At 42.6% G+C, this 26,859-nt stretch overlaps 1 protein-coding gene across 2 annotated transcripts in view; it reads right to left on the reverse strand.

Annotated features, from left to right (window-relative positions):
- Positions 1-26,527, reverse strand: part of DOCK10 (dedicator of cytokinesis 10) — a 245,706-nt gene extending 219,179 nt beyond the window's left edge. For both annotated transcript variants that reach the window (XM_075003810.1, XM_075003811.1), the window contains exon 1: positions 26,404-26,527. In XM_075003810.1, the coding sequence (XP_074859911.1) occupies positions 26,404-26,517 (114 nt within the window). In that variant the 5' untranslated portion in view covers positions 26,518-26,527. The remainder of the gene's footprint in view (positions 1-26,403) is intronic.
- Between the last annotated feature and the right edge of the window lie 332 nt (positions 26,528-26,859).

Consider the following 26,859-nt stretch of genomic DNA (forward strand, 5'->3'; position numbering starts at 1 on the left):
ACTCTAAAACAGACAAAGAAATATTCATTATGATGAAGCTAACCAACTGTAGTTTGAGACAGCTTGAATAAAAATGCTGTATGTAGGTATCTCAGTGCCTTGGCTACTATGCGGATCTGTGCACACTAAATTGACCATGTCTTGTTCAACACATCTGGAATCCAAATTGGATATGGAATTATATTACCCACGGCCATGGAGCCACAGGCACTTCAAAGTACTTTTGGGAGTACGGGCACTTTGAAGTAAGCACTTTTTGGCAGTAGAGACACTTATATTTTGGGAGTAAGGGCATTTCGAAGCTGGCACTTTTTGGAAGTAAGAACACTTACTTTCTGGGAGTAAGGGCACTTCGAAGTTGCGCAGGTATTTTGAAGTGCCATGGCTACATGGCATGCCAGTGCTTCGAAGTCTGCAACTTCGAAGTTGCCACGGGGAGAATTAGTCTAATGAGGAGCTGCATATTCATCACAGCACTTCATTACTATTCCCTGCTCAGAGAGGCTAGTGTAGATACAGTCGATGTCTTTTCACCCATCTAGTCAAGCTTATGTATTGTGTGTCAACACACAAGCTTATGTGTTAATGTATAAATATGTGTTTACTTCATTGACAGACCAAGGTCGTCTCTATGCCATCCATAATCACTTTAATTTAACTTTATATTTTGCTTTTGCCCTTGGATAAAACATTAAGGTTTTGCAATTAATATTTATTACTGTATAATACAAATAAAATTATCACATAGGAATTTATTAACTATACAGTGAATAACATGCTGAACAAAATGCATTTAATTTAATTCAATTTCTAGCCAATTTACCCTGTACTACTAAAAATACTTAGGCCATGTTAGTCTGCATCCTAACAAAACAAAAAAGCAGTCCTGCAGCACTTTAAAGACTAACTAAATAATTTATTAGGTGATGAGCCCTCGTGGGGCAAGCCCACTTCTTGATCTCTGAAAACTTCCAGCACAGCACTATCTCCAGATCTGAAGAAATGGGTCTGCCCCATGAAAACTAATCACCTAATAAATTATTTTGTTAGTCTTTAAAGTGTTACATGACTGCTGGTTTGTTTTATACTTAAAACACATCACCCAGCTCTTCAGTAAACAGTTGAATGAGGGACTGAAAAGTTAATATATGGCACCCTCTAGAGAGTTGTGCTAGAAAGACATATGTCTTCAAACCCTTAGTCATTGTGACTAGCTATCAAAGCAACATGGCTTATTTCACCCCCAATGTTTATGAGTTTTTTAAGCAAAGAAATATGAGGGTAAGGCTGTGGCCATACTAGCCCCTCATTTCAGAGGGACTTTATGGTAATGTGGCACTTCAGAATATGCTAGTGAAGCACAGGTATGAATATGCAGTGCCTCCTTTGCATAATGGTGGCTGCACGCATTTCGAAATTGCAGGTTTTGAAATGCATGCCACCTGTGTAGCCAGGGACTTTTGAAACAACCCCCCTTAATTTTGAAAGCCCCTTCTTCCCAAAACCAAATGGGAAGAAAGGGCTTTCGAAATCAAGGGGCCAATGAGAAAGACCCCAGCTACACAGGCGGCGGCAGTTTCAAAGTGCCTGCAGCTGCCATTATGCTAATGAGGTGCTGCATATTCATACCAGCACATCATTAGCATATTCCAAAGTGCTGTATTACCCTAGTTCCTCCCAAAGGAATGGCTAGTGTGGCCACAGTCTAAGACTCAATACCTGGAATCCTGAGTCAGTCATTCCTTCATCATAACTGCTTTTGAATTCAATGGAGGTACAGACTGAGTACGAAGTGCAAGAGTAGGTCTATAAAGTCTGTATTGAACTAGTAAAAGAACATAGGCTGAAAAAGTTCAAATCTAATCTATGATGTGGCAAGCACAAGTAGAAATGAGGAAGTGACAATCTGAAGGCCACATAAATAACTTGTTGCTGAATGTGATGCAGAGTTACCACACAGCCTTCACAATGTTAATATTAGTAACTTTTTTAGAAATACTGGCTCAGACTTTGCCATTGGCCTATGCTGGGGACAGTGGAGATCCAACCTAGCAACATGGGAAATTCTAAGAAACACACATATGGGACAAATAAGCAGCGTGGGCGCTGGTTTCAACCCTTCTCCAACATTTTTCTCTTTACTCACTACTTTACAACTTTCCTTTCATGTTAATTTCCATACAAATGTATGATGCTAAATAACATACGATATGTACATGCAGTGAGATGAAAATGTACAACCATGTATGCACACCTTAAAACTGTAATCTCATTGTTAATCTGTATCAGCAGCATCCAATTTGCTCCCCGTTCACAAGCGATGAACAAGCAGCACAGGGTGGCAAAGTGCAGCTCAGGAGAGCTGCACACATGGGGTGCCCCTCTGGCTACTCCACGCATGTTCCCCGCCACATGGTGGGACAAGCATGTGGTGGCAACCGCAGAGGTGGCTCCTCCGGCCCCAGCAGGCTCCAGCTGTGTTCCAGGGTGGCTTGTGTGGCAGGAAGGAAGGCTTCAGTGTGTAAGCTGCAGGAAGGCTTCAGTGTGTAATCTGGGGCATAGGGGAAGACTCACTGGGAGTCTTCTGGGAGGGGGGGCAGTGGCACCTGGCCCTGGGGGAGTGGCGCCTAGTGGGTGAAGGTGGTAGAGGGCTGTGGCGGTCCCTTACATTCCTTTTGGGCACCACTGATCTATATGGAACATGCAGAGAGCTGCTGATTTTTCAATCTTTACTTTGAGTACAGTTTGCTATAAGAAAAATTCTACAGATCCAAAGCCCAGTGAATTTAATGGAAAGACTTCCATAGAATTCAAGGGGCTTTTAGTCGATGCCTAATTCTAATGGATAAAGAACAGAATTATTTGAGCATCCTAATGCAAAGGAAAGGATAGCGCTTACTGAGTTTTCCTCATGTATATACCAGAAATGCATAAATCCAACATTGGAACTAAAAACAAATGTTTTTAGAGCCTTTATTATCCTATATAAGTACATTATTCAGATTATTTAGATTTAAATACACTCTTACTATTACATAGCATTAAACACAAACATATATTAAGATAAGTTATGGGAAGAACATTTACCATTAAGTTAAATATAATACTAGATCAATATTAATGGTATGCATTATGTGCAAGTACACCATATTAGAAAAACAGGCAACATACTAGTAGTTCCCAGAAAGGACTTGAGTCTCTTCATGTAATCATTGCAGAGAACTCAAGAAGATTTTCACCCCTTTTCAGATGGAAAATACAGCACTAAAGTGTCACATCTGATTCATAAACAGCCCCACAAGTGGTCATAGCAATAGCTGATTCGGTTTCTAAGATGCTTTCATTTACAAGACCAAGAGGATGTTAGTCTTTAAGGTGCTACAGGACTGCCTGCTTTGTTTTGCGAAGACCAAGAGGGTAGATCCTGAAAAGTAAAGCTGTCTAGAAAGAAAACAAAACAAAGCAAAACAAATGAAACACCATCCCAGTCTGGTTTCACTCAAAACAAAAAAATCCCACAGTCATTTTGTATGACAAATCCCACCAATTTTAACAAAGAACACCATGCTGTTACCTTTGTTATGGTCTGAGATTCCTGAAAGATTCTTGTATATATGGTTTCACAAATGAAGTGTAAGAATACAATTCACAGATACATTAAAAACCACAATTCCCACACGGGAACAAATGTATTCTTCATTCACTCTCCTGGGAAAAAACCTGCTCCTTATGGAGCCACTGGGGGAGAAGGGATGGGGGGAAATAAAAAAAAAACTAACAAAAACTCAGCTTCGGGCTGTAATAGGAAATTTCACTATTCTAAAATTAACTGGCCAAGGGCAATGAAATTTTGAATATAATGTAGAGGTTTAGATCAATTGGCCATATCACAAGACAGTTCAGGAGACAAGGTGATCAGGATCTGGATTCAATACCATGGGAGGGCGGTGCACTATAAATTCTCCTTTAAAGCCTGATTGAAAACCCAGCCAAGTCAATGGAAAGTCAACGCACTTTGAGTTTGCCACATGTTAGAAGCAGTGATCTCCGCTTAGTCTCTACTTGTGTATTTTGTAAAACCACCATGTCTTGCCCCGGTTCACAGTTAGCAGTCCCTGCTCAGGTAAAGGCCAGGGATGTAAGCACGTATATGTTGCCGATCAAGAATCAGATGTAATGGTAAAGCCACACAGAAGAGATTGTGCTCAATGCCTGCACACATGTGCTAAAGGGAGGAAAAAGAAGATGCCGAAAGACAGCCAACCTCTGACATTCAGGTGCATGCCAGGACAGTAATAGCTGAAGTCCAGGATTTTGAGTCAGGGCAACATGATGCAGGGCATTACCCACAATGGCCCTAAAAATGCTGAATTAGGCTAGATGGGAGCAATTGGCTAGGCAGCAAAGAGAGGAATTTTAGGCGGGAGGTAGCTAATTGGAGAAAAGTTCACCTTTGTGTGATGTGTGTGGCTTCTGCAAGAGACAGGAAATTGGAAGCAGAGAGAAGTCTCTAGTCGCTTGCTGACAGATGTGTTTGAAGGCTGCTGAGAGGAGCTGCCTCAGGTTATTCACTGGGAAGAAGGAACAGAAAGACTAACAACCCCAGAAGAGTGAGGTAAACCTGAAGATGGAGAAGCAGCTCCAGGAAAGGCAGCACGGTGCAAGAAACAGATCTTGGATGCTGCGTAGTGGTTCTCTGAGCTACACCCTGGAATAGACGGTGTGCTCAGGTTCTCTTGCCAGCGGTACTGTGAGGCAGTGGAAGAGAAGAGACTGCTGGACACCAAGAACCATGATACTCCCTTCCCCTGCCACCTGATCCCCCACCACCCTGAAGGGGAAACCACAATAGTGACCAGGCCACAGAGCAGAGTCCACAGAAAACATATGGAGGTTCCTGGAGCAAGAAAGGGACTGAAGAAAAGAAACTGATGGGTTGAGCTCTGCACAGATACAAAAACTAATATCCACAGGGGTAAGTCAGTATCCCCAGAGCTGCACGGCTCCACTGGAAACTGCATGGCAAAAGCAACAATACATTGGGCTCATCCTCCAAAGAGCCAGCACTCAGTGGGCAGCTCCTCCAGCCTGGCTATACCACTCCCAAACTTGTTCTATCCATTGGGGCAGGCATCACCAACAGCTGTCTTGGGTAATGTTAGCATGTGCAATCTCTCACATTTCCAGGCAGGAGTCCCTTCCGCACAGTCATCCGTGTAACCTGTCTGAGAGCACTTGAGCCTCTTGCACACATTAGTGTGAGCAGGACGGCTGCCAGTGAACCTGTGCCCACATCAGTGGGTGGGGCTTGGAAGTGTACCGCATACCAGAGGAGAATCTGGGCTGGGTGGTGGCTCCTGGGAGGCACAGAACAACCTGCTGTTGCTTTCACTGCTGCGGTTCCTGACAGAGGCCTACAGCTTCACAGATACGGATTTATACAAACCTAGACAGATATAAATTTTGCACCCGTGCAGGACTCTGACATTATCTTGGTCAGGCCAATCACCAGAACTGTCAGGAAGTGGCTCTCTCCAGCAGTGAGTAGCGCACACTCTCTCATCTGGTGGAGAACACAGGCAGGATAGTTACATCTGACATAAGCAGTGAGGAATACATGGTGCCTGACAAGAATGGCAAAGTGAGGGACAGAGACTCAGTAGGGCAGCTGAGATCTGCTGCAAAGGGCCACCACGGAGGAAGACACTCCCACCCCCGAAAAATGGCAAAAATAGAAATGCTTACAGTACAGACTTCCTTTGCAGAGGGAAGTTGTCCCTTACGGTGGTGGATGCTAGAGCTGCTGCTCCCAGAAAGGGCTGGGTTCAGGCTATACGCAGAACAGATATCAGAATGAGCAGAGTCTGTAGGATGCTCAAGTGTGTTTACAAGACTGGTGCAGGTCTCCGGGTAACAGCAAGAGCAGCACAGAATTCTGCAGAACAGAAGCAGATGAGTCTTAAGAGGCAGGAATGGGAAAGTTTCTGTGGAGCTAGGAGACCCTGAAGATGCTCGTTGTAGGAAAAAGAGGCAGTTGAGGTGGGAGAGCTCCATTTGAAAGAAATCAAAGAGCCTTATCAGGAGGTAAGAACCGAGGTGAGGGCCCAGAGAGCCTAGCCAGATAAACTAGTGTGTCAGAGGAGGGCCTATTTAGGTGTGTGGGAGGAGCCATACGAAGACTGGCTTCAGAGGAGAAATGGATGGGGGTGTAACCATTAGAAGGAGCATCAGCCTGACTGAGCTAATCCCCAGAACATGTAGGAGGCAGTGCTGTCCAGCAGCAAGAAGAGCAAACCCACCACAGAACATACACTGGATGAAACTGGAGGTGCACAGTTCAACAATGGGTCACACCTCTTAGATGAGGCACCATCATCATCTCAGGATATCCTTTGAAACCAACAATCACGTGAGAGAAGTGCCAGCCAAGCACAACACATTCTAACAAAAGATCAGGCAACCTTTATTTACCAATTATCATAAGAAGTTTCATGACTATGCTGTTCTTCAACAGAGGCCAACACATGCCTGGACTAAGACCATCCTGCAGATGCCCCAGTGACAGAGAACAGAGGCCCACATATGCCACTTGAACATATATCTGCTGCATTCATCTAGCCATACCCGACTGCACCAACCCAAAAGAATTCGTCTGTTTTGCATTTCTATACTGACTACTTTGTGTGCACTGCATCTTTTCATCTTCCTGCACAGAACATGCCAGAGCATCTTCTATATAATCCAAAAAGATACATACCTCTTTGGCCATGAGAGGTGTGAGGATGGACGACACGTGGAAAAACAAGTTCCTAGGAACGTAATGCACTTGTTCAACAGTACCAATCTACTTTACATTTAAGGCCAGCATTTTCCTTACACATATCAATCAGGGATTTTCTCATCAGACCATCATTTTTCTGAACCAAGAAGTCGTTTCTGAATTAAGCAATTGAAATTTAGAGTCAGGAAAAATCCTGACGCCTAAAGTAGTCACAGCTTTAATCACAAAACAATTTGCACGTGAACTTCTCTTTCCTTTGTTCCAATCTTCCTTTATTCTAGGCTGATGGAGTGTCTAGATAAGACATATACCCTGTGTCTACACGAGCCCCTTCCTTTCAAAAGGGGCATGTGGGTTTGAAAGATGCTAATGAGGTGCTGCAATGAATATGCAGCACCTTATTAGCATAATGGTGGCCACGACGATCTGACAGTGCGGCTTTTCGAATCGCGTGCCCCCCGTGGAGATCGGACCTTCCGAAAGGACCCTCCCCCCAGTTTTCAAAAGCCCTTCTTCCGAACACCAGATAGGAAGAAGGGGCTTTTGAAAACTGGGGGTGTCCTTTCGGAAGGTCCCGTCTCCACGGGTGGCACGCAATTCGAAAAGTCACACTTTCGAATCACCGCAGCTGCCATTATGGTAGTGAGGTGCTGCATATTCATTGCAGTACCTCATTAGTATCTTTCGAACCCGCTCATTAACATGCCCCTTTCGAAAGGAAGGGGCTCGTGGAGACCCAACCATAATGAAAAAATGCACCAGTTGATTTCTGAAATACAGTTTGATGCTTATATTGCTGTGTATATGTGTGAACAGAGCTGCTACATCTCTCCATACTCAGCCCAGGAGAGAAGCAAATCAGAAGATTTCTTCCATCTAAACAACATATTCTCCTGTGCACTTTTCTGATTCATAAAACAATGCACTTGAACAGGACAAATGTATATGCCTTGGAAGCTTTTAGGACATTTAAATAGATGCTTTAGGTCAAATGTCTTTCAGTATAATCTAACAAAGGACAATGTAAACTGTACCACACAAAAGGGAACAGCATATGGCTAATACGTCATTGGGGCAGGCTTCATTCAAACCCAGGCTTAGTCTACACTAGGCTGGTAATTCAATTTCAGATATGCAATTTCAGCTACATCAATTGAGTAGCTAGGATTGATGTATCTCTAATTGACTTACTGGGCTGTCCTCACTGAAGAAGGTTGATGGGAGCATTTCTCCCATCCATCTCCTTCACTTCTTCCAATAGCAAGGAGCACAGAGGTCATCTGGCATCCCCAGACAGATTGATTTTGTGCATCTCCACCAGACACACAAAATCAGACTCTGGAAGATCAATCCTGATCATGTCAATCTTCCCAGAAGTGTAGACATGACTTCAGTTGTTTAACTAAAGCTATTTGGAAATGACATGCTTAACTGTGCAGCCAGTAAATTCAACAGCCCCGAGTACATGAAACACAGGCACCATGTGGTAGAAACTCCAGAGGAATGGGAAAATAGCACTCAAACTTGGGTGGAAGCAAAGGAGAGAAGTCTACAGTTCCTTTAGAGAAGGTTTTGTTCTTACCTGTCCCTTTCTCATTAGGTCCTCAGAGTTGTGATGACTGTCCATAATCAAACACGGATTACAACAGCTTTTAAATGAATTATTTATTTAAACTACAGTGACCTATGGATATTCCTCACTCACGATATAGTTTTTTTTAATAAAAAACACTCTGCTGGCTCAATTTTTCTTCCAGCTGCAAGTATCATATTCTGCCTATTAAGATTCTAGACTATGCACAGAATTAAATACCAGATTAACCTGTTAAAGCCTTCAAGGTTCAAAAGAGATAACTAGACAGGTCAAAAATCTATTAATCTGATGCATTTAATCCTTCCTCTACCATGTGATCACCGATTTAATGCTTAATCCTGAGAGTTTTAAACTTACAGGGAGAGAAGAACGTGGAGGAGGCTGGACTGAGTGAATGAAAAGCGACACTCACATTCTTTTCCCCTTTGCAATAGGCTCTCCATATAAGAACATCAAAGAGAAATGAAATAGGTTACTAGTTTGTTTCAGTGGCAGGGAGAAGCCAATAAAAATGGAAAACTGACTAATCTTACTCTGACTTTGTGTTAGGCTCCATAAGCAAAGAGCTTTGCCTAAAAGTAAAATGAACAATACTGATGATTGATTGTTAGCTTTTACAAAGGAAGAAAGTTAAAAAGAGGCCCAAAAGTGGGTAAATAAGAAAGTAAAAGTGATGGAAACACACACACACACATGCGGGCACATGCACACACACAGAGTGATGTCATAAATTAGTGTCCACCATGACCGAAGTATGGCTCATACTCATGTCCCAACATACCTGATATTGCAAGATAGGATTTTGTTTGTGAGCTGCTCTGCTGATCCTCAGCTGGTTTATGATCCTTTGGCTTTACTTAAAACAGGGCTGGCATAAATAGAATCACAGATGCTGCCATGTTGAGCGGATCTCAGATGGAGAGATTCTGTCTCTGTTACCTCTTATTAAAGATCCCCCAAGGGAGCTGCAGCTTACTCATGCCATCAATGTAATATTATGTATTTCCATTTTTCGTACCCTTTTACACCCAGCAGCACAACTGTGTGACTCATACTCGTGGAAAATGCCCAAGAATTCCAGTGGGAATCAGGATCAGACCCTTGGCATTCTCAACAGACTTTATTAATAAATTACCTGAAAATAAATTAAACTGATAATTTAACCCCATAAGAAAAAAACAGGGCTAAATTGTGCCCTGACTTGTCAGCATCCACAGGGGAAAGGGCACAAACTTTCCCCCTTACTTTGCACCAAGCATGATCCCAAGCCTGACATGTTCAGTGCACAAAGACCATAGCACTAATCTTGCAAAGGAATCACACCCTGGCACCCACCAGGAACCCCACTGACTTCAACAGACTTTGGATCAGACCAGAGTCAGCAGCACACGCCAACCCTACGCCTTCTGCATTAGCCAGTGGGGCTAGATTATATAGAGGAACATCCAGCTCGCACTCTAAAACAGAACGCAAAAAAAAGCCTACATTTCCCCAAAACAATATTGAGCCTCTTTTAAGAGCAAAGCATCTGGAAGTAGCTACTAGTATTCAGTTCTTCTCAAGGCCTAACTAAAGATGTGCCTAAAAACCACAGTTTTGCCCTAAGACATTTATCATGCCAGGAAAACATCTTACACTTTTTAGATGTGATTTTGGTAGGCTTTTTTGGACAGCCCAAGAATGTTCTTGCAGTACTGCCTGTTAGACTCTTGTGGTGTTTTGCACTCTGGACAGCTTTTTTCCTCTTTGGTTCAGCATGTGTTTTTAATTTACATGTCTCCTTTTTGGATTTCACTTATGATTTCTTGATCTTGAAGAGGGGGCAAGAAACTTCCTAATAACCAAAACTAATCAACTTGCCTTGTTGACGGCAAAGAACATTCACATTCACAAGGCTCTCTAGTCAAATAAATACAGAGTTAGCAAACAAAACAAAACAAAACAAAACAAAAGGGGTATAAATTGTTTGGCCTGAATTTGTCAAGCTGTTAACAGTGTCTCTGAAAACACATCTTGGTATGTTGAACAAAAGTCTTTGGAAGAACATTTTGATTAGTATCACATGTGTTTTATTACTTGAAAGATTAATACTGTACCTTAAATAAGATTCAAATGTGGGCAGTAACTACATCAACTAAACACATTAAATACAAGTAGTTTTCATTTTCATTCAATGAACTGTCTGGTTGGCAAACTTCTGTTTAATTTTCAAGCTCCTTAAATCATTACTATGGTTTTTCTTTTATTCAATTGGGTTGTGTTTTTTTTTAAAGAAATTACAGCCTTATGGAAAAATTCTATAAAGTTTAGTGAAGAGTTACTAACTTTCTTTAGAGTTTTGAACAACCCCATTAAGATTTAACAGAGAATTGGTCAGTGATCTCCCAAAAGAAGCAATGCATTGTTACCCATCGTAGAAGCTCCAGGAAGTACAGTGCCTACTTATGTCAGAATGATTCCAGAAACCGAGGGTTTGTATTAAGTTCCGCGTAGGTCAGCCTGGTTAGGGTCAATCTCCCAGAGTTTGATTTTGCATGTCTGGTAAATATGCACAAAATCGATCTCTCTGGGGTAGGCAATGGACCCCTGTACTCCTCGCTATCACTAGGAGTAAGGGAGGTTGATGGGAGAAACATTCCCATGGACCTTCCTTAGTGAAGATGATCAAATAAGTTGATTTCCAATACATCGATTCTAGCTGTGCAATTGCCATAGCTAGAACTGCATATCTGAAATTGACTTATTTTCCTAGTATGGACTATACTTTAGATCTGGGTTAGAGTAGACCTAAAAGCCAGCGCACACATTGGCCTTACTGACAAAATCTGATCTCCAGTGTTCTAAAGTCAGTTATACTGGTATAAATGCTGAGCACTGCCACAGATGCCAGTGGAGTCGCTGGGATTCTCTGGGACAATAACTGGTGTAACTGCGATGAGAATCTGCCTGACATCTTAATTAGAACAATGCTTACATTCAGCTGTTACCAGCATTGCCCATTCAGCCCAGCAGATGAGTCACACTAGATGCAAAACATTGGAGATGTCACATGGGGAACATATTTATGAGCAAGTTGACAACACATCAAATGGAACAGGAAACAGTAAACCTGTTTCCTGCCAAGCTGTCTAAAATCAGCTGTATAGTCTGCAATTATGATTCACTATGTTTCATTATCTCTCACTCAGAGCAACATTAACTGTTAATTTATACTGAATGGCGCTTCTAACAGAACCAGTGAGAAAGTGTCACTGCTTGGTCATGGCTTCCAGATTTTCCTACCCTTAAGACAAACGATATTTATCAAACTTCCTTGTAAATAAACACTAGCAGAACTAATATTGTGTTCCTAACTATGGGAGTAATCTTGTAGTCCTTATGAAAGCAAGTGTCAGGACTGCATCACTTGGCCTTATTATTAGGAATTCAGTATAAAGGACCATGTGAAAGGACAATCATTCATGAATGTCTTCTTTGAAAGGCAGAAGTCTCCAATAGAACTGAAGGGAATAGGTAATTCAGGGGGTCTAGTTACTAATCTGTCACCATAAAAGGACTCACTTAGGGAAGGATTTCAGTGTGGCTGGCTCTTCACAAGGCAGACATAGCTGAACTCAGAGCTCCATGTAAAATACAGACCGAAATGTTTAGCTGGTCAGAAAGAGAAACTATTTTTCTATAGATGTTCCACTGCCTCTTGCAGGGAAGGTTTTCTTCAGCAAAGCTTTCCAAACAGCTCCAGTTTTAAGTGATATGAGATTAGAAATTTCATCGCACACATTCAAGTTGACCAGTCCAAAGCTACTGAAGTCTGTGTTAAAACTCCCATGCACTTGAATGCAAGCATCACTAGGCAGGCCTCTTCAAGCAATGGAGGGGATAATCCAATAGTCCTCACATAGAATTTCTGCTGGCTCCAATGAGTATTTGCTTAAAAAGGGTTTTTACCAAAATCTAAATCTAAATAGAACATTATTTCATGAAATGGGAAGTAGGAGGACGTATGATGTTGGGGTAGAAAAAATGTATTAGCAAATATAAATGATAAAACCAAATGCTGGAAATAGGCATTGGAGCATATTTGCCAAAGTCCTTGTGTTGGAGCCCTTGTTTCTTAGTGTGAATGTAATTAGAACACTTGTGATAAATATGCTAGTGAGGACACAGGGCCAGAATTCCAGAGATGCTGAGTACTACAAGTGCCTGTTGACTTCAGTTAAAGCAGTGAATGCTAAACACCTATGAAAAGCAGCTCTTTAATGTCTGGACTATGCTGGGTTTAGTCATACTGGCAAACCTCAGTTTTCAACATTCTGCTGCCTCCTGTCATTCCACTAAGCTTGGGCATGCACCCACAGCCAACCAACCAACCCAGATTTCAGCTTCAGAAACAGGAATATCTTGCTTGATCCCTGAGGATAGGGAACTGGGATTTCCTCCAGTTAGTGCAACTGAAAAACATATCAGCAAGTAAGAGGAGAGCAACCATCAAGGGCTTAACATCCAGAACACAACTTGAATATCTTGGTTTAATGCAAGCACATCACAAAAACCCAACAGCATGAGGTTTAAATAACAAAAAAGTGTGTCTGGTCCAAAAGAGGTCTTTTATGTGTTAAGTTACTCCTAGGGAACATAAATTGAAATGAATATGTATGTACTTGTCCAAGCTTTCATTAAAATGAGAAAACTTTGTATGTCAAGACATTCCACAACAATTCAATAAATATGGAACTTCTGAAACACTTTAAAGAAGCATGAATATAAAAATGTATGAGGGTGCTTTTCCCCTTTCAAAAAGGATGCATTAACTATTATTGGAATTATATTTCAACACCGTATCTATTGTTATCTAGCTATCTATAAATTATGATCATATTGCCAATTATTTATATTGAACAATATCATCATATGGCCCTTTACACTTGGGCTGTGTCTACCCTGAGTCCTAGTGCTGACAGTTTGATGCAAATAAGCAATCTCAAAAATGCAAAATAGTGACTATTTGCATATTCACATGTAAATGTGCATATTCATGAGACTGATTTACATACACACAGCAGAAATCAAGCAGTGTAGACATGGCTCTGCTGGCAAACACATCCTTTGTTGGCAGCCCCTTGTACCTGACTTTTTCTAGGCATAAGGGACTGCCGACAAAGAGGTTTTTTTGCTGGCAGAACCATGTCTATGCGGCTTGAGTTCTGCTGTAAATATGCAAATTAGCCTCATGAATATGCATATTAGTTGTACGAAAATTTAAACGAGACATTATTTTGCATTTTCAAGACTTTATTTGCATCAAACTGCTGGCACTAGGGCTCAGTGTAGACACAGCCTCAGAGAAATACTTATTCCTAGACCCAAAGAGTTTACAGTCACCAACCCAAAGACAAACAATACACAACCAGTATGGAACAGTGGCTTGTTAAGGTTCACTTAAAAGAGGCAATGGAGAGATAAGTAGCTTACAGAATAAGAAAAAAAGGACGGAAGAACTTCTGGAAGTGAGTTTTAAGAGGGGCTATAAGGAAGAACAGGAAGAGATAAGGTGCTTGTCTGGCAGAGACAGAGAGCATGGCAGATAAGTTGGAGACTGCGTTAGATGTATAGAGAAACATGAATGGAGGCTCAAAGCATGATGGGAGAAAGAGACAGAGAGGATGTGATCAGGAAGAGAAAGAACAGCAATCTGGGAAACACAAGTAGAGCAAAGCCACTAAGTGGGTGTTTGATACTCGTGTGCAGATGATGTAAGTGTAAGGTACAGGCAATTCAGGACAAATATGGAGAGCTGTCACTGCAAGAGCAACTCAAAAAAATGGCAGACTTCCTTTCAATAAGAAACATGTACTGCACTGTGTTCCATTTCGACACAGCTCTCCATTACAACACATGGGCTACGTCTACACTTACCAAAAACTTCAAAATGGCCATGCTAATTGCCAGATAGAAGAATACTAATGAGACGCTGAAACGCAGGGGTACATAATGACTGATGGGAGACAATCCATCAGTGACTGATGCTACCACAGTTAGCCTTAATGACACACTTAAATAAACAAGGTGATCGTTTGTTTTTTTTTCTCGTGTGCACATCATTTTTAGTGCAGTATCTGCATGGTCATCCACAGTTTTCCATTCTCTGAACACGCACAGAGCCTCACTGCATCTCCATCTATTATATGAGGTCCAACTCTACAAATTTTATGGAGTAATCAGAATCTTTGGGACTTTACTGACTCTAAGAAGGAAGTGGCGGGGGACCTTTGAGAGACTGACTACAGTACTTTTTCAGGTTTAAACATATTGTGGTTACTTGTGAAGGCTTCCTGAAGATACTGCCAAACTACAGATTATTATTTGATTAGGAACAAGTGTAAGCTAAATCACTGTTCATGCATTTCTTGAGTTTCAGCTTCATCAGTTCCTCCTAAATGCTTAGGCCGTGTCTATACTTGCCCAAAACTTTGAAATGGCCATGCAAATGGCCATTTCAAAGTTTACTAATGAAGCACTGAAATACATATTCTGCGCCTCATTAGAATGCCGGCAGCCGCAGCACTTTGAACTTGACACAGCTCGCCACTGCGCGGCTTGTCCAGACGGAGGTCCTTTTCAAAAGGATCACAGCAACTTTGAAATCCCCTTATTCCTAACAGCAGATAGGAATAGGACCCCCATCTGGATGAGCCGCACGGCAGTGAGCTGTGTCAATTTCAAAGTGCCGCGGCTGCCACCATTCTAATGAGGTGCTGAATATGTATTTCAGCGCTTCATTAGTAAACTTCAAAATGGCCATTTGCATGGCCATTTCCAAGTTTTGGGCTAGTATAAATGTAGTGTCAGAGACAGGCAATGCTTTAGCTATGCAGTTCTCATTAAGGTGAGTGGGAGCTATGAGACTAAATCCCCAAAACATTGCTTTAAATATGTAGGGATTTGTATTATCCAAATAGAATACACAAGTCGAACTCACGTTCTATGATGTGGCTTCAGCCAGAGTTCCCAGATGAAACTTTGATTAAATGGTGTCCGTAAGCACCAAAAAGCAAGGCAATGAAACAGCTTCTGGGGTCAAATGGTTAACACCTGGGGCAAAGTCCAGTCAACGCTTTAAAATGAGTTGGGCGCTTTGGAATACAGACTGAATTTCAATTTAGAACAATATTTTACTTCCATATTTTCCCTGTTCTACATGTGCTCTCCATGTGCCAAGGGATGATGCACTTTGTGTTCTGTGTTGTAACCGAAATACAATACATGAAAATGTAGAAAACATCCAAAATATTTAATACATTTCAATTGATAGTCAACTGTTTAATGGTGTGACTGAAACTGTGATTATGATTATTTTTAACTAACTGCAATTAATCGACAGTCCTAACTGAGAACTTTTAAAATTGCTCCAGAAGTTGACAAAAGCTAGAGCTCAAAAGGGGGTACCCTGTCCAAAGAGTTTGTGTCTGAGTCTGTAAAAATAATCTCAGATTCAGACCAAAAGGTCACTAGTGAATTTACAGTAAATGCTCATACAGTTAACCTTAAATGCTCCTGCTAGCTTTCAGATAAGAACAAAAGCCTTATCTCTGACTATCCACTGGTTTAACCACATCATTTTGGCTGCATTTTCACATATGTTTAGGAAATGCATATGCATGCTTTATAAAAGACTTGTGAGTCCAACTGTATTCTTACTTATCCCAAACTAACTTAGGAGTGAATATATTCAAGTTAGAAAACATAGATCAGTTTATAACAAGTATAAGTGGGAACAAGATCAAGTACCCTTACCAGAAAGCAATTTTCACTTAGCAAGCAATGACATGTTACTATGTTCAAACAATGAGTGATTCAAAGAATCAACATCTACTACATTAACTGAAACCAGGTATAATAGAGTACGAAAGAAAAGTTAATCTGCTAAATATATTTAGACATTCCTGTTTCAGAAATAGACATTTCTGTTTTATTCTTGTTGATAAATGGTTACATTTAGAAAGGAAGTTTTCTCCTCATTGTATCTAATTCAATTGTATTCATTAAATTTCATTATTTCTACATCATTTAATTTAGGTCAACATGTCAAAGCAACCTAGAATCATGTTTGCTTTAAGTCAGTTGACATTATCCTCAAAGATGAGAAAGGCAAACAAACCATATTCAGACCCAGTGACAGAAAATCCTTTTATTTCTCATCTATAACACAGAATTCAGAGAGAATTACATGTATTCCCCACCTGCAGCAAAGAAATTCAGATATTTCTTGCTATATTTTGGTGTTGATACACACACTAAAAGTGTAGAGATATAACAGCAATACATGTAGGGAATGAAATTAGAAGTTAGTTGGTTTTGCTATTTAAAAAATAAAAAGTAATTCCTTAAATTAGATTTTTAACCCTCTTGTTACAAGCCTGCATGAATGAATAGCGCACTTTAAGATATTGTAGGAATCCTAAAGGAACTTGGCACCCAACTCCAACTTAATTTGGCTCCTCTGAAAATCCCAGTAATGTTGACTAAAATGCTGAATGCTGCCAGTGCAAGTCAAGTGAGAGAAACGAGCATATATTTACTAATTTTATGTATTTGCTCACATTTTAAAATAAACGCATATCATGGTATTTAAAGGCTTTAGTATTTTGTTCCAAAACAGGCACAGCTGTTAGGGCCAGATTTTGGCTGGTGTTGTGTAGATATGAAGGGGAAAAGGAGCACCAGAAACCATCCCCCACAATTCCTGGAAAGTGCAAGTGGAGAAGGGAAAACTACTTAGCATTACCTACAGCAGTACAAGGGAACAGTCTTACTTGATACTTGTAAAGTACCACATACAATGATACAAAAATATTTAATAATAATATAATCAGCATGTGCCATTTCAAGCATCTATCGCCTAGTGAAGAAGTGGGCAGGCTTCATTTATATTATCATATCACTCTGGCGCATTTCTGGATAGTATTGTACATGGCATTGATTGGTGTTTGTGCTCTCTTTTGGAAGAGGTATTAAATGTTTCTCACAGGTCACTTTATGAAAGGCAGTAAGACTCTGAAAAGTCCAGCCTGGGAAAAGTGGGTAACACTGAGCAGACAAGTAATGGGACTTAGATTGTGTAGCGAGACCAAAATCAACCAGAGACTCATAGGGGAAACAGGAATTTTGGGGATCTTGCTTTGCTCAGTTTTCCATTCTGAGATTCTGCAGCAGTGGTGGGCGACCTGTGGTCCATCTGGGTAATCTGATTGCAGGCCACAGGACACCTTGCTGAGATTGACCAACCACAGGCATCACCCACTGCAACCCCCCAGTGGCTGTAATTCTCTGTTTCTGGCCAAAGGGAGCTGCAGGAAGTGGCAGCCAGAATACCCCTGCAGCTCCCTTGGCTTGCATGCACCACAGCTTCCACTGTAGAGGAACAGAGAACCACACCACTGGGATCTGATGGGGGTGGTTCCTGTAGGTGGTCAATGTCAGCAAAATGTCTCACAGCCTGCAAGCAGATTATTTTGATGGGCTGCAGGTTACCCACCACAGTTCTGGAGTTTGTGAAGCTGAACCCAGCAAGTGACCAAATGGAACTGAGCTGTTTTGTGGAACACATCCCAGCAGTAGCTTATCTAACTGAGATGCCTTCACTGAACAGGACCTGACAGCAGCAGAGGTGACAGAGCTGGTTTTCGGGAAACTGACTTCACTGCCAGTGGACCTAATGATTCAGATGTCAGTGGGTTGCCTTGAGCAGGTGAGGAGTCATGCCTACATCCGCATGGAACACCACTGTCCTCAGCAATAAAGGTGTAACTGTTCAGATGGCAGATCACAATATTTAGGCTTCAGGTAGTGAGTGCTGTAATGTGCCTTAGTCCCAGAGACCACAGTGGGGGAAATCCTGCCCCCGCTGAATTTAGTGACAACATGCCTGTTGATTACACATATCCTACTGGTTGCACTACACAATAGATATAAAGAAGACATTAGGACATTCTCAGAAGTGAAAAGAGCCCATTCACAGCTCTTCTCCAGCATAATCTATTACACAAAAGCGCTCAGGTCAACATTGTACCTTCCAATTGTCAAAAATTCACAATTTCAATTTGTGTATGCATTGTGTTTGTAATGGCTCTGAAATCGATGTGCTTTACCTAAGTAAGGACTAAGTAAACACTGAGTTGGACCTCAGGATTTGGCCCAGGGATATTTGTACCACCCAATCTCAATTTCTTGATTAGTATTTTGAATACTTTAGGCTGTGTGTTCTTCTTAACACTGTAATCTGAAAACTGATCATTTTTTCTACAAATGATAATATGCACAGCATGGTTTTCACACATTGCAAGAGAACACGAGAAGGATGTAGTAGCACTGGTGAATTAAGGAAACCACCATATTTGAAGAGATAACCATCTTCAGAATAACAAGTTAAACCTAAAACTGAAAATCCCCACCCATCTGTGAACGCACCATATTAAAGGAATTTGTACTGCTCACTTCAAAGCCACTACTCAGATTATACATTTGAAGCATGTATATTTAAAAAAAATATTACAATGGAATTCAGGCTCAGTGTAAACACAGTGTGAGAGAGAAACCTAATATTCCATTACATGAAACAGAACAAAAAGGCCAGAAAGATCACTAAATACCTCAACCATTTGCACTAGGCTGCATATCAGTACACTGCAAAGGAATTTTCTGCCAGTACATCCAGCACACGGAACAAGATCCTGATGCTACACTATTAACCCAGTTAGCTAATGTAAGAGAGGTGAGAGGAGAAATCTCTTAAGACTCATTGAAATGAAGAGTAAATGTCATCACCACACTTACGGAAATCACGTAGAAGGTGAGTACAGCCCCTATTCCACACTTCCTGGATAAACTATCAGCCACTGATTTTGTTCTGAAAAGACTGTGAAGACACAAGCTATTTGGGTAATACATTAACAACCTGACTTCCAGCAACACTTCCTGCAGTTGTGTGTCATGTCTTAATATTGGCTCGCCTATTAGGCGCTCCCAGCCAAGTATTACTACAGCTGTACATACAAACTGAATGACAGATAAATTAACTTGCTATTGCTGTAAACAACTACCCAACTTGCATGGGCAATTATACTTAACTTGAGCATGGCAATTTCAAAACTAGCCTCACATATTTAGAAGAAAGTAACAGTTTGCAACATTTTTGGAACTTTGTTTTAGAGGAAACGTGTGGAATGCATTAATCAAATTGTTTAAACTTGACTGTTTCAGCTGATTTGTAAATTGCATTTTTAATGACACAACAATTAAAATAAAACAAAACTAGCCATTTTGCAATTACTGCAACAGTACGAGTAATATTACACAGTTTTCAAACAGCATGGTATATTTCTGGAAAAAAATGTTTGTGCAATTTTTGCAGGATACATTTATGTTGAAATACTATGTTCTCTAAAACCTGCCAAGAAGTGTTGCACATACACTTGTCCACCAATCTCTGCTTCCTCATCCACCCCTTTTGGGCAATGTAGAAGTTTCTGATTTATATAACATAACTCCAAATAATAAATATACATCTATTTTTCTTCACAGATTACTCAGAGGCTCTTTCATGTGTCTCTACTACACAAACAGAATGTTGTGCTGAGTTTTAAATTGCCCTTGACATTTTATTTTCAGTGACGGTCAAAAGAAGGTGTATGAAAAGGAAACAGGCATTGTTTATTTTCATTTTTCTGCGGTGGATGAAGGCACAGCAGCCTCTGAGCAAAGTTAAAGCAGATCATCAAGGAAGAAAGTGGTAAATGTGAGGAGGGTAAAGAACTGAGAACAGTGGAATGTCCTCAGCTGGCATGAACTCCATGACTTCAATGGAGCTGTGACACTCTACACAGGCTGAGGTTCTGTTAGAAGAGCTCAAGGCTCATTCATAAGGGCCAGGTTCTGCAAAACACGCTTGTCTACACTTGCCCCAACCTTCGAAGGGGGCGTGTTAATCAGGGCGACAGGAAATTACTAATGAAGTGCTGCAGTGAATACACAGCACTTCATTAGGCTAATTGCCTCCCAGCGGCCACTATGAAGCATCAAACTTCCAAGTGCCAGCGTGCGTGTAGCTGTGGGCACTTCAAAGTGCCTGCACGACTTCAAAGTGCCTTTAGTCCCCAAAATTTTGAGGAGTAAAGGCACTTTGAAGTAGCGCAGGCATTTTGAAGTGCCCGCGGCTACACGGGACACTGGCAATTTGAAGTTTGACGCTTCAAAGTCACCGCACAGGAGAATTAGCCTAATGAAGTGCTGCATATTCACCACAGCACTTTATTAGTAATCTCCCACCGCCCTAATTAAAATGCCCCCTTCGAAGCTGGGGCCAAGTGTAGACCTAGCAGGATTATATTCCGTCAGACAACAAAGCAAGGTTCTCAGAAATTATGGGGAAAGTTTATGCCTGCTGCTCAAGTATAAGAGATAATACTAACTTTACATAGAATTTTTACTGTAATTCTTAATTAGGTCACTAATACACTTTGGCTGTGTCTACACTAGCACTCCTCTTTTGAAAGAAGCATGAAAATGAGGGAAATTGCAAATGCAAATGAGGCACAGATTTACATATCTGGCACCTCATTTGCACATTCTTCTCTCAAAAGAAGAAAAGCAGTGTAGATGCTGCTCTTTCAAAAGTAATCCTCATCTTGGAAAGAACTTTGCTTCCTATATTTTTTTTTTTTTTTAGGAAGAAGGGTTTGTTCGAACACGGGGTTTACTTTCGAAAGAGCCACGTCTACACTGCTTTTCTTCTTTCAAAAGAAAAATATGCAAATTACATGCCAGATATGTAAATCTGCATCTTCTTTGCATTTTTGTTTCCCTCATTTGCATGCCTCTTTCAAAAGAGGAATGCTAGTTTAGGCACAGCCTTTAGATTGCTAAAACTGTTTTTGTTTTTTTAATCTAAATTTCTTTGCCATCATCTATGTACCAGGTTTACTGTTTTGCGGTTTACTGGTGTTCTTCATTTTTCTTCTTCAGTTTCACATTCTGATTTTCACATATTTACACAGTATTGTTTTGTTTGGGTAAAAATTATTTCTAAAATACTGTCAGTTTTAATCATCTAAATTGTAACTGGAAAATGTTATAAATTAGGTCTTGTCTACAAAACACAATTTTGTCAACAAACTGCAGCCTTCATTGATAAAAGAGTGGAAGTGTACACACTGAAATGCTCCTCCCATTCATGTCCTCTATAACACTGACATAGTAAAACTGCCACACTGATAGGCTTATGTCGGTGTAATTAGGAGGACACAGTATTTGTGTAGACACTGTGTTCGTGTGTGGCTGTCATTCTTGTACATTTCAGGACTCTGCAGGACATTGACAAGAAGGCCAGCTCCTGGCTCCCCAGCTGGACTACTGCTGGGTCTCTACTTCAAGCCAAGCTGCTACCCAAGCTCCTGGCTTGAGCTGCTGCCTGGCTCCCCACTGGAAGCCCTGTTGCCTTCACTATGAGGTTTGGGGTCCTGGCTCCCCACTCCCCACTGGGAGCATGACTCCTGGTGCAGAGTTCCTGCCAGAGATAAGTTGCCCCAGGCTGATGCCTCCCCGCTCTTTGCAGGGAGAACTGAGGTGAGAAGCCCCAGGGAGCCCACTCCCAGCTGGGTATAAGGCGGCAAGAAGCCCAAGGACACAGTTGAGCTCCCAGGCCCTGGCACTCAGTCCCCTACCTTGCCCCTCTTCAGCTGGTGGAAGCATTTCTGGTGAGGATGGACACCATCAACAAAAGGGAATTTGGATATCACTGAATGCAGTAATTCATATGGTGGCTATAAATTGAACTAACATAGATTAATTTAAGATTGCAGGGTAAGCACAGCCTTAATTTGCTTACAGTACCCGATTTTAAACTGACCTCATTTAAAACTCTTATCTTATTCTGAAAATGATGAAGAGTGTGCTGTTGACCAATGCTTGGAGAGGTGACCAAATACGTTCAGCGTGCTTTGAGATACCCAGAAAGTTCTTCAAGTCTGAAAATTTGCAAATCCAACACATGAAAACTAGATGCATGCACATTTGGCACTTTTAAATCATACTCGTCCCCAGCCCTTGACAGTGCAGATCTGACTGCAGGAAGATGGCCCTGCCAGAATATGGAGGCTCCTTGGCCATGGCTACACTAGAACGATCTGTCAACAGACATTTGTGTCAGAGGACATTTTCCGACAAAACAACTGCCAACAGAGTGCGACCATACACTATATTGGATTGATAGAGAGGTCTGCTCCGTTGACAGAGTGAACGGACTACCCAACCGCTCTGTTGAAAAAACAGCCAACTGGAAGCACAGCAGACAAGGCTGCCAAGTATCCTGGAAGTCCTGTCTGTTAACAGAAGGCCCTCCACCCATCCCCGAGCATCCACACAGCCTTTTTCTCAACAGAAGCTGTTCACAAAGGCACTCTTCCTCATCTGGCAGAGGCAGAAGGTTGTCAGCAGAAGTGCCGAGTTTTGTCGACAAAACATATTTTGTGTGTGGATGTACAGTGAGTTTTGTCGACAAAACTGGAGTTTTGTTGGAAAAAAGCTCTCTCGTGTAGCCTTTAGTTCCTGAAGAGATGGCTTAACGACTGGAACTGTCTTCCGAATATTGCACAGCTCTTATGCAACCCACCTCACTCATGACTCAGTGTCAGAAGCTATGAATCATTTCCCCTAGACCCTGAAGAATAACTAGGGAAAGCAAGTCTAATTCAGAGAAGCAATGGGGATGGGGAAATAGTGAATTGTAGGTGGCTTTCAAACAGCTAGAAAGATTGACCTGGCTGTTCTCTTAGTGGACAGCTCCATTTCCAGGGCCGTCTTTTGGGGAATGGAGTGTAGGGTCCATTAAACCATAGAAATGGCCCACCTCTCTGTTGAAACATAGCTAATTTAGTTATTTCTTAAGTACAGGGGGAAACTGCAGTGACAGACACCAGCATGCAATACACATTCACAAATGCTTGCTTTTTATTGACAATTGTTGTTGATTTTCCTCATTCTGACAAACTATTCACCCTACCCAAGTAAGGTATATTCTCCTGGAACATGGGAAGCAAAATATTTACCTGTATGAATTTGATCAATCATGTAAATTATCCTCTGGCTATTCAACCAAGAGGGAGCCATTTATTCCCTTTAATGGAGGCTTTACAATTATATAAATGAATAAACAAATTAAAGAGGTTTCTTAATGTTGAAAATGCTGCTAAAACAGTTTGCCTCATTCTAGAAGATAGATTGACATTCTCTGTGAACTACAGCAATTCTCATCTATGTACTTTCCTGATTACACAGCATGGATCTCACTGTCTATTATTCTGCACTTTACACCAGTTCACAGAGGATGTAAATGCTACCAGATCATTGTAAAGCATTTCACATCCACTTTCCTCCAGTGTAATAACTACCTAAGATGCAGGGAAATGATGAATGAGGCCTTATACAGTAGTCCCTCAAGTTATGCAAAGGTTCTGTTCTCATGCACTCTTGGATAACTTGAATTTCGTGTAAGTCGGGGGGTGGCTTTTTTCCCCAGTGGAATGCAAATTCTGCAGCCGGGAAAGCAGCAGGAGCACCTGGAGCTCCTTTTGAAAGGTAAGTCCTGGGGGTGGGGGCGCAGCTGAGGAGGATTAAGCCTGGCAGTGGGTTGGAGCTATTGGAGGGGGGGGATAAGTCTGGGGTGGGTTAGGGCTGCTGCAGAAGGGGAGCCGAGCCGGAGCTGCACATAGGGGGTTTGGACCAGGATGAGGGGGTTGAGCCAGAACTGTAGGGGCAGGGGGGTTGAGCCAGAGCTGTGTGTGGGAGTTTGAACTGGAGCCTCCACCCAAGGGGAGGGGGGTGTTGAGCCAGAGCCGCTTTCGGGTGGTTTGAACCAGTGTGGGGGAGGGTCAAAACTGGGCAGAGTAGGGTTGAACCAGGGCCATGCAGGGTGGAAGGCAGGGGGCTTTGAACCAGGGTCAGGGGGAGCAGGATTTTGAGTTGCACTTAACTCGCATTAATGTGAGTTATGCGCCACTCGAGATAGCGGGTTTTGAGGGTTCACTGTAATTATGATTTTCACAAGCCTATCAATATAAAAGCAAAAGTCTCTGTGTCAGAATTGTATCTTTAGTTTTTCACAGAGGGGATTTCCTGTGGAAATAACCAGGAGATTACAAGCATTTCAGTAAAATAAAAACCATGGAGAAAATATTTAAAACACGATGTGCAGTACCTAAAATCACATGTGAACGAGAACTGCTTACTCAGACTTTTTAAAAAAACCTTATTAGGACTATAGAGGGATACTAACCCTCAAAAGGACAAATAAAAAGTTTAAGATAAAAATTTGCTGCTGTACTTCCTGTACATTGTGCTAAAACCATGCAGGCTAACAACTTTATAGTGGTCTTCATTAGAGATATTTTAGGCATTATACACAGACGTGTTATACACTTCTAAAGTAATTTTTACCTTACAATTTGTCTATTTTTATACCCTGATCTTGCAAAGACATAGGCATGCTTGTTTAATTTAACAGTGCATGAACAATCTGTGTGAATGTGAGTTATGGTGAGTTAAATTACATATGTGCTTAAATCTTTACAAGATTGGAAGCCTTGTTCTCTCTACCAGAAAATCAAGCATATGAAATGTATGAAGGAAATGTTTTCTCCACCTAAATCAAGGATACTGGTCCACAAACCTCTCTGTGCATGACTCATTTGGAAGAAGAATCCCTCCAAGCAGTTTTTAAACTTTGGAGGTGGGGGGAGGGGGAGAAGTGCACATGCAGTGTGATTTTGTAAAGTGCACTGAAAATGTTAAAATCTCATTCATTACAATTGCTCAGTCCCAAAAGAGTGCTAGGTCTATGGCAGCCATAAAGACTACTATATAGCTGCTTGGAGATCTACATACAATTTATACATACACATAAATTACACAGATTTTAGATTAGATACAGAGCTATGCAAATAAAATATCTGAATACCATAGCATTGTACACACATTGTAGAGTAGGTCACTATGAAGCATATGCTGGTAAACAGCTGTACAATGGAGAGCTCTAAATTGATCCATACAGTGTATATTAGTACATACAAAGTGATAAATTCTCCTCTATATCCTAGAGACTGCCTTGCCCCACTGTGGAACGTCAACTTCTCCAGATGGAGAAGTGTGTGCCCTAGATTTCTCTGCCCCCTTGAAGATCTCAATACCAAATGGCACACTTTCCAATGATTCTGTAACTCTCTATATCTCAGTGCCTACTGCAGAGCACTCTAGGATGCAAAGAGATCTAGGCCATCTAAGTCCTTCAGAGCACCAGCACTCTAAGGCCTAAAGGGATCTAGATCCTGTGGAGCAGCATGAGGCTCCCCAGGGCCTGGAGGGATCTAGATCCTACTGCACAGCACAGACCTCTCTGGTGCTCCCAGTGGAGCACTGTAGGGGGACAGAAAGATCTAGATCCACTGTCCAGACAATCTAGACCCTTCAGGTCCTCCATATTGCAAATATTCAGACCCTCTCAAACACTGCAGAGTGCTCTAGGGCACAGAGGGACCTAAACTCTGGCACTCCCAGTGGAGCGCTGTAGGGTGCAGAGGGATCTAGACCCTCTGTCCAGACGATCTGGACCCTCCAGGTCCTCCACATTACCAAGCACGCTCAGACCCTCTGCAGTGCTCCAGAGCACAGCGGGACCTAGACGTCGGTGCCACTGTAGGGCGCAGAGGGATCTAAACCATCTGCGTCCCGCTCAGCAGCAGCGCTCAAGGGCCCAGACGCATCTAGACCCTCGGGGTCCTCCACGCTGCCAAGCGCCCTACGCCTCCCACACGCCGCGGGGCGCTCGCGCGCGCGGAGGCGGGGAGGGAGCCCGCCCGCCCGCCCGCCTGCCTGCCCGCTCGCTCTCTCCCCCGCCCCGGAGCGCTGTGCCCCTGCGGCCCGAGCTGCACTCCTCCCCTTCCCCCCACCGCCCGCGGGGAAGACGGAGGCTCCGACTCACGCGCAGCTGGTGGCGGGCGGCGGTGGCTGCCGCGGCCGCGTGCTGGCGGAGCTCCGCGGCCAAGCCGGGTCGCAGGCGGCCGCGGGTGAAGCGGCGGCTGCGCTCCCCTGCCATGTGCCCGGCTCCCCACAGCCCCTCGGGCGCAGCCCCAGCCCAGGCGCCTTCAGGAAGCGGAACTCGGGGCTCTTTCCCTCCCGCCCTCGAAGGCGTGTTCCCCCCGCACGCGCCCGCTGCGCTCGGCGGCCGGACACCTGCGGCCGGAGTCGGAGCCGCTCGGCGCTGCCCGGGCGGGGCGGGAGCTGGGGAGCCCGGCCCTGGGGCTGAGCCCGCCGAGGCGCTGTGCCGGAGTCCCGCGCGCTGGGGAGGAACCAGCAACCTGCGGCGCGTCCAGGCGCTTCTGTTGCCCCAGAGCAGGGAATTTGCAACCCCGAGCGATTGTCACATGGAAGTGCCCCC

Source organism: Carettochelys insculpta, chromosome 10, assembly GCF_033958435.1.
Source record: "Carettochelys insculpta isolate YL-2023 chromosome 10, ASM3395843v1, whole genome shotgun sequence".
Taxonomy (NCBI): Eukaryota; Metazoa; Chordata; order Testudines; family Carettochelyidae; genus Carettochelys; species Carettochelys insculpta.